At 40.0% G+C, this 8,872-nt stretch overlaps 1 protein-coding gene across 4 annotated transcripts in view; it reads right to left on the bottom strand.

Moving 5' to 3' along the window:
- Nucleotides 1-5,138: 5,138 nt before the first annotated feature.
- Nucleotides 5,139-8,872, bottom strand: part of tbx15 (T-box transcription factor 15) — a 90,720-nt gene continuing 86,986 nt past the window's right edge. For all 4 annotated transcript variants that reach the window (XM_068039918.1, XM_068039920.1, XM_068039919.1 and 1 more), the window contains one exon: nucleotides 5,139-5,917. In XM_068039918.1, coding sequence (XP_067896019.1) covers nucleotides 5,139-5,917 — 779 coding nt within the window. The remainder of the gene's footprint in view (nucleotides 5,918-8,872) is intronic.

Below are 8,872 nucleotides of genomic sequence, written 5' to 3'. Positions count from 1 at the left end.
TTTTATTCCAGAATGATTTCCTAAATGATACATCATCAAAGAATTATAGGGGAATTGCTTGCAACCACATTTCCTTTCAATGGAAGCAATACATAGTGACTTTCTAGATGCAACATTGAAGGGACACAAAATGGTGTCTCTTTCATATCCAAAATGAAGATGTCCTACATTCAGGTCCTAACACCAGCAGTGAAATTCTAAATTGTGTCTCTCAGCCCTTTTGTGGAGATTAACAATGATCATTTGTTACCTTATCCTGTAAACAGTCCCATGAAGGGTCATGGTGAATGATTACATGAACCACAGCAGATTTATAAAGTATTCAAATTTGACAGATAAATTGCTGCAATAAGGTTCATGTTACAACAGATACAAAACTTGTTGCAGTTGAACAGTTTATCAGTGGTTGCATGATGAACCTGTTCCCCAACAGCATGACAATGACCTTTTAACTGCTTGGTTCAAGTATCTTATTTTCCTTCTGCAGTTCAGTACCAGGATTTTTGTAAGCAAATAGTACTAATATTGTCAAAAACAATCTTTATGGTTTTTTTTAAATTTCAGAAGTGAGCAGTACAAGCAATAGAAGCAATAATTGTTAGACATGTATTGTAGAGATGTATTACAGGGCTTTTATTCAGAATCCTACCTCAACAGCATTAGTGGGTAGGTAATACAAACAATACTAGTACATTACCTTTCAGCTGGTGTCCAGTGTTTAGAAAGATAGGTATTTGAATTGCTCATTATTTAAATAGTTTGTTTTAAATAGGTTTCTTTTAAAGTTAATTGAATATTCTTCACCAGCAGAATTTCAATTCTGACCAGATATAGTTTAAATGTTGGTTACTGTGGCTCGATTTGCTCAGAAGTAGAATGTAATAACCTAATGTTGTCTGATGTAGTCACAGAAATAGGACTAATATTTATGGGAGAATAAGATGAACAAAGCAAAACCTTAGCCTGAATGAAGTTTCTACTCGTGCTTGTTTTGAACTAGTTTATTATCAATTGACTCAGAGTCTGAGCCTAAACTAATGTAACTTGTGCCCGAGTTTGTGCAAATGTGAGCCTGGGACATGGTGCTGAGTGAAGCTGAGCAAAATGCGAGCAGTCCAGTGCTGGGACAGTTTCTTTTTTCAGAAAATTCTGACATTCAGGGCATCCCACGATTTCTAGTTGGTTTCTGTCAGGGGCAGTAATGGTATCTTCACATCACACAAATCATCTGCTAAACATGAATGTATAATGGAGTTGAGTGTATAGAAGCTGATGTTTGAACCATCATTCATCACTATATTAAAATGGCTACCTATAGGCAAGACGCCTTTCGAGGAAAAATGGTGAAAAGTGATGGGGGAAACGGGGAAGAATAAAATAAATTAATAAAATCTCAAATTTCTTATAAACACCAATAAAGAGTGTTTAACTATTAATATTTGACACAGCTCATTAGACTATTGACATTATCCCTCAATTAAATATTTTGATTAAAAATATTAATTTTTACACAAAGATGCAGATTTGAATTCGTTGTATAACACTCTTCATTCAATACGACCTCTATATGTAAGGCATTGTTCAGCACATCCTTTCCAACATATATTACCCAGTCCATAGTGCTCCCCTTTGTAATGTACCATTCAGTCAAAAAATACTTCCCTATAACTGTGTTGTTCAGCCCACAGATTTCCCTACAACATACTATTTAATGTAAAGATCTCACTATTATAATGCTGTATAACCCACAGAGGTGTCCAGTATAATATACTATTTAATCCTCTAAGTGCTGCTGTATAATAGACTATCTTATCCTCAGTATAATCTCTGGTACATCACAGTTCTCCCCATTCTGAGGCATAATTCAGTTCATGGAGTTCCTCTTAATAACTATTGCTGAGTTCACCCAACTCCCTCATGTAATGCAATAAGCAGATCATGTTCATCTGAAGATAGCATTGAAAGGCAGACACCTGATACATGGGCACATATAGAAATGAAAATGGAAATCTTGATCTTGTTTATAGTTTGAGGCTTAATCTAGACTAGAAAAATCTAGACCTGTAAAATAAGTCACGGTGGGTTTGAATTTTACTAGTCCTCTGGGGAAAGGATTGGGGGCGGGGGGTTGGAAGGGGAGGATCCATAAAATAGCGAGAGAATGGGGGGTTGGCGTGCCCATCGTTATGCTGTCTTGCCAGTGGCAGGAAAAATGGTGGACAACCCTCCTGCCCACAGACCAACTGAGCTACTTAAGTGGCCAATTAAGGGCATCTTCCTGCTGCCACTGGCATCTTACCAGCTGAAGGTGAGCCCTCTGCTGTGTGAACCCTCCAGTGGACTCGGGGGTGCCCTCCTATTTGGGCACTCTTTGGCCCATGGCGGTGACCTCCCCCATGACAACCACATCACCTGTCTTCATCAAAAACCACCCCCCCCCACCCGGGCCTGCCTGACTAGCCCTGGCACACCCAAACTCCACTTACCTGGTTGGGAGGCCAGCATCCTTCCATGGCATCCTCTTCTCCAGGTGTAGTCCCAGCAGTGGCCACAGCTCCCAGTGGCGCTGCTGAGACTGCTGAGCGGCTGGTTCTCCAATTTGCTGGCAGATACTTCAGGCAGGCAGCCGTCCTTAAGAAAGACAGTAGCCCTGCTGGCAACTAATTAGTTGCCTGACACCCGTAAAATGCAACTCCAGGTCCTGCAGACAGCCAAGGCAGGGTCGCCTCCACCCATTCCACCCAGTTTTTGGGCCCATCGTTGGGACCCCCGCCGTAAGAACAAAATTCCAGCCAGCATCTTTCTAGTTCCAAGTATTTAAAAGTAGAATAAAGTTACCTTGCAAAAATGTAACTGCAAATGTAGAACATTAATTATCAGGGGGTATTGGTTTTGTCTGGGAAAAAGGCATCTTTTTGATGAGACTTTTTGCTTGTTTGTTTCGTAAAATATAAGGTTTTTGAGTTTTTCCTTGGAAAATCAGGAGCCTGACTGCCCATGAGATTGCTTATCATGACAAAAATTTTGCTGTGAGTCTGAAGCTGTTTAATTTGTCCATCTGAGGGATGTTCTTTTTTTCAGGTCTATAATGGCAGGAGTTCTTTGGGGTTGAAAGGAGCTATTGCTTTCCAAGAATTTGTAAGACTTAATCCGTAACACCACTAAGTTTGTTCAGGTAGATATAGGTAGCTCCACAAAACAGTTTGGCTTCTCCCAGAACTTCCAAAAAGTGCAAAAGAATTGTTTGTAAAGCAGTCTTGTATCTGATCCACTTATCCTTCTTGTGGAAAGAGACAGCTTCACAAATTTTCTGGGGTGGGGAGTTGAAAGGACAATATTTGCAGTCATGGAACAATTGAGTGCAGCATACAGGAAGCCATTACTAGTTTGGCTATTATTGTAGAGCTGTGGTGGGGAAAGTGGCTGTGCAGGGAAAGGTTTATTCCCTTCAGTATAACAAACTTTTTGGAGAAAATTCCATTGGAAAGTTGGAAGCTCTTGTTAGATGCACTTGTAATTGGGAATGTTCTAGAATGCTTAAACATGAATCTGCACCTAAGCTCACTAATTCATTAAAAATAAGCTCTAAAGGCACAAAGAAGGGATTAAAGTTCACGAACAATCAAATACGCAGTTAGCTGCAGTAATTGTGTATTTCATTGCTTCAACTGTTCTTGTTCCAATCAACAAGCATAATGCTGCCTGAATACCACAGATGTCAATCATGTCTGTTGTCTGCTGGTTAGTGAAGCTGTGCTGAAGGGTGTCTTGAACTTTGCCTATTTCCAACACAAATGTGTTAACCCTTCATCTTTTCCAATGCAACACAATCCACTTCATAAGTACAATTGTAATGGGAGTATTTGTCTAAAAGGAACATTTTCACAAGCATGGTTTCATTCCTCACACATTTTTAATTTGAGTTACAGGATCAGTTTACAGGGGGTTGCTTCTTTACAGGCACAATTATTTGAGCCAGGGAAGGTTCCCATTATTAGATTATTAGATCCAAACACTTAGCATAAGAGTCAAGAGTTTCCTTGCATGTAGTTCACCAAGTTCTATGACCATCTTGATAAGTGCCGATTCTTCTTTTAGGGAAGGTATGTTGTCCTAACATCCAGCGACTGAGTAAATTTTGTGTGCCTTTCTGCTATTTCATATGGCACACCCAAAATAAGAAGTTCAATGGGACAGTCTAATACACTTATAACCTAATAGGGGTAGTTAATAACTTTTGTTCTTTGCCACTTGCACAACATTGTCCCCATCTGGATGAGTGCACATTCATCCAATAGTAATTATTTAATAAGAAAAGTTGGTTGAAAACAACATTTTAGAAGTAACAAACTTTCACTATTAATAGCTTTCTTCAGCATTGATTAGAAATGTTTGCATTTTCTTCACAGTGAACTCAAATACTGTCTGTATTTTCTACACTTTGTTCCAGTTAGTTATTGTAATCGTCAACACTACATTTTTGCAAAAGAAAAGAGAAAAAAAACAAATGAACTCGTTTCTCAGAAACTTAAAACAAAGCTCTTCTATTAAGGGCCTAACACAAAGCGATGTCAGAATGGGCCATTCTTGAAATACTACAGTATGTGTACAGTACAACTGCATGGAGACAATTCTGAACACAATAATATGGAACTTGGCACAATAAGGGTCCAAAAACCGGACATAATACTTCCAGGTTTGAGAAAGGCAAGCAACTTTTACTCAAAACTAGACAACATGTGTTGTCCACAATGTAAATCACGTGTTGCTGCAAGGGACAGGCATTTATCCAGTTTCTGTAAATCAAGCTGCTTATAGAAGCAGAATTATGTATATGTGCTGTAACCTGTGTAAAAGGGTAAATATTAGCAAATTCTTGACAATGATACAGTCCCAATTACATTTACATCTTCTGTGCTCAGTATAGTTTAGCTTATCCCCATATCACTGCAGCTTCAGAAATCATTGTGTTATGGGTGTTTGTAGGACAGTTAACTTAGGAAGATTAGTATTATTGTGCTTTGTAGACAAAATTCTACTGCTGCTGGTACTGACATCAACTCACTGTGGAGTCCCTAATGCATAGTGCTGTATGCGTATGGACAACTCAGGTAAAGATTTTTTGTTAAATATTGCTTTTATACCATATGCACTGACATTTGTGAAGAACTCCCTGGGACAGTCCCATACTGTCTGGTGTCACACGCATTCTGAGGCTGCTGGGAAGGAGTGGAACCAATCACATGCATCCCATCCATTCCCGTGGACAAGAACTGTCTCTCGCTGAAGGCCCCATTGGGAGAAGAGGAGCAGAGTAAAGTGCTTTGGGAGGCATTAAGTTTCTCAGGGCCGGTTGCCAGTCTAGGGGAGGCAGAGAAGTTGTAACCATAAAGGTTATATGGGTTGTGTAACGAGAAGGCATTGTAGGAGCTCTGTTGGACATGGCTACCACTAAACATGTGAGATGAAGAGGTGTTAGAGGTAGGACTTCCTGTTTGCATGACGTATTGAAATTGGGAAGCTGTAAATGGTGGCAGTTGACTGCTGTAAGCATCCATCTTGTTGTTGCCTTGTAATGAAGAAGGGGTGGGTACTGCAGAGATTAATGAAGAAGTCCTCTGTGGAACGAATGTTTCCGATGGTGGTTGAGAAGAGGCACTGGGACCTTGTAATCGGTTGTATCCACCCTCAGCTAGAGCAGGATAACTCTGCAGGGTTGCCATGTTGCCTCGGGCACAGGCTGGATATTCAGAGAGGTTGAGATTGCAGAGTTGACTCTCCCTGCAGCCAACATTAAAAGTGTTGGGGGCCAGATGGAAAGTTGGTGGGGAACAGGATGGCGACAGTAGGTGGGAAGATGCTGAAGGGGATGGAGTTCCTGGACTAGAAGTTGTTGGAGATGTTCCTGTACTACCTCCTAAAAGCAAAACAGAAAACACCAGATAAATAGAGAATATACAAATTGAAACAGTTTCTGGTGTTTTGCAAGTTATTCCACAAGTGCGGACGACTTCATAATTCCATAGGAAAGGGTCACTGCTCTGAATAGGTAATCAAAATCTTATTCATGAATAAAATAAATGTATTTTATTGTTGAGATAAATTAAGAACATAAAATGTAAGACAGCAACGAATGAAGAAAGACCACTTGATAAACAATTCGCTTTGTATCTCATAGGTTATTCAGAATTATATTCCACACCTATAAATCGCCAATCTTCTATGCAATCAGATATATTTTCAGTTTTTTTGCAGAAATTAATCAGCACACTAGCAACTGCTTTTCTGAGATTGTTCCATATGTTCATTCCATGGTGGAAAAGTTTTTTTTTTCTGATTTCTCATCTCAGTTGAATCTGATACTTTTAACCATTCTCCTCCAGTTCAACACTCAGAATCCGAGTCAAATAGCTGAATTACATCAACATTATCCATACTTTTATACCTCACTGCTTTTTAAAAATTGGGGGTGTTATTTTGGTCTCCTTACAGCCCCGTTTCTCCTTGAAAACAGGGACTAGCAAGCAGAAAATAATGGGGCAGAAACTGGATCTCATTGTACACATTTTATTGGTGTAAAACCATTGCAACAAGGCCCAAGGCATTCAGTTTTTTCCATATATAAACGAGAGGTCTGATGCCTGTTTTAGGACCCCTAGTTAAAATTGGTCTATGATGAACAGGGTAGGAGTCAGGCCTGCCCTATTCGGGATTCTTCAGAGCTGCCAAAGTGAGCTTTTTAAAAACAAAAATTTTATATACATTATTTTGAAGCCAGGAAGATCAGGCTGGACCAACATGAAGTGGGCAGTAGACTCCATACTACACCATACTATCCACCATGTTGTGGAAGCTCCCTGGCAGGCAGTCTAAACCATTCAGCAATTGCTGGTGCACAGAAATCAACTTCCTTTTTAGTGCTGGGCCCCTGATTTCTGCACCTCAGTCTCCTTCAGCAGAGTTAGAACGTGAGCTGGCCTTGGACTTAGCTCATTCGTTTGCTTTCCTGGTCACCTCCACCTCCTCCTGCAACAAACATTGCTATGCTGGCTGCAGTTGGCTATATGTCTTCTTGCAAGATGAAATACAACTCACATTGCTTCTCTAGCGAATCAAAACCTTCTGATGTACTATTCCTCAGAGAACTGCAGTTATGTTGTTCTGGCATGGTATGGATTCCTCCAAGGATACATCTTTCTATTTGTTCTCCCTCTAGCTGTTTGCTCTTTGCTCCTTCCTCCTGCTCCTCCTCTTCCTCCCAGAGTGAGGTTTCTACATGGGCACACATGAAGAAACAACTGCAGTGCTAGAAACCCCTAGTTCGCAGCAACTACAAGGACATTCAAATCTTTTGTCAACAGACCACAAAATGCTGCATAAAAAGTCTTCAAAAGCTCCATATAGCTGTACCTGAGAATGGCTGTGGATCCCTTGAAATAGTATTTTGAAATGGTTGCCTGATGACCTGTAACACCCATGGTTAATGGGGGGAAGCAGGAGGTAGTGTTAGTCAGGAAGTAAAGTTGTTAAGTGGAATTGTTGAATAATTACATCATTGATGCTGATTTGAATTTATTGGCCAATGGAAAGGAAAATTGGGCTGGGTTTATAAAGGGAGACTGATTCACTACCATCCACTTTGTGTCACTCTTGAATTTCACCTCCAATGTGAACTTGAATGTTCACCCCCAAAATATTCGGGCCATCTCTGGCTAACGGATATCATTTAATTTGCTGTTTCCTCTTCCAATACACATTGTTTTAAATCTAACACCATTCAAATTGGTCCTCATCACTTTGAATGCTGTTTATCGCATATGTATTTTCAACTTGATAATCTATTGATATTACAGTAAATGTTATAATATTACACAACATTTTTTTGTCAAATTGTTTATGAATAGTGTGAACAACAGACCCTGCAGAACACCATTAGCCTCCACCATCTGCCCTGTCTAAACCAGCATGGTGGTAGTGTAGCCCTTGTCACTAAATCACACCTTGCTCCCTCCTCTAATCCTCAGATATGTTCTTCTCATTTGAGTACCTCATCTTCTTCCAATCCTTTTGTCTCCCTTTAAAATCCTCATTCTCACCATGAGTTTCTTATTGAGATAACCAGCTTTTTTTCTCCTTCAGCCTCTGCGCTGAATAATTCTTCATCCTTGGTGATTTTATTGTACATTTCAACTCATTTTACCTCTCTCCTCTAATTTCTCTGCTCTCCTGTCGTCCATATAAACTCTCATATTCAAGGTTATATCATAGTATCATAAGTTTAGGTTGGCTATGGAAAAGGACAAGGAGCAATCCAGATAATTAATTGGGGAAAGGTGAACTTCAATGGGGTGAGAACGGATCTGGCCCAGGTAAATTGGAATCAACGATTGGCAGGCAAATCTGCAATGGAACAAGGGGTTGTCTTTTTAAAGAGGAGATTGAGAAAGTGATTAATAAAGCATTCGGGATCCTGGGCTTTATAAGTAGGGGCATAGAGTACAAAAGCAAGGAAGTTTTGATAAACCTGTATAAAACATTGGTTCGGCCTCCATTGCAGTATTGTGTCCAGTTCTGGGCACCACACTTTAGGAAGGATTTTAAGGCATTAGAGAGGGTGCAGAAAAGATTCATGAGAATGGTTCCAAGGATAAGGATCTTCAGTTATGTGGATAGGTTGGAGAAGTTAGAGTTGTTCTCCTTGGAGAAGAGAAGATAAAAAGGAGATTTGATAGAGATGTTCAAAATCATCAAGGGTCTGGATGGCGTAGAGATGGAGAAACTGTTCCTATTGGCCAAAGGATCCAGAACCAGAGGACTCCAATTTAAGGTGATTGGCAAAAGAAGCAACGGTGACATGAGGAAAAGCTTTTTT

The sequence above is a fragment of the Heterodontus francisci genome, chromosome 10 (genome assembly GCF_036365525.1).
Source record: "Heterodontus francisci isolate sHetFra1 chromosome 10, sHetFra1.hap1, whole genome shotgun sequence".
Taxonomy (NCBI): domain Eukaryota; kingdom Metazoa; phylum Chordata; class Chondrichthyes; order Heterodontiformes; family Heterodontidae; genus Heterodontus; species Heterodontus francisci.
The sequence above is the reverse complement of the archived record's forward strand: the minus strand, read 5'-3'. Positions and strand labels throughout refer to the sequence as shown.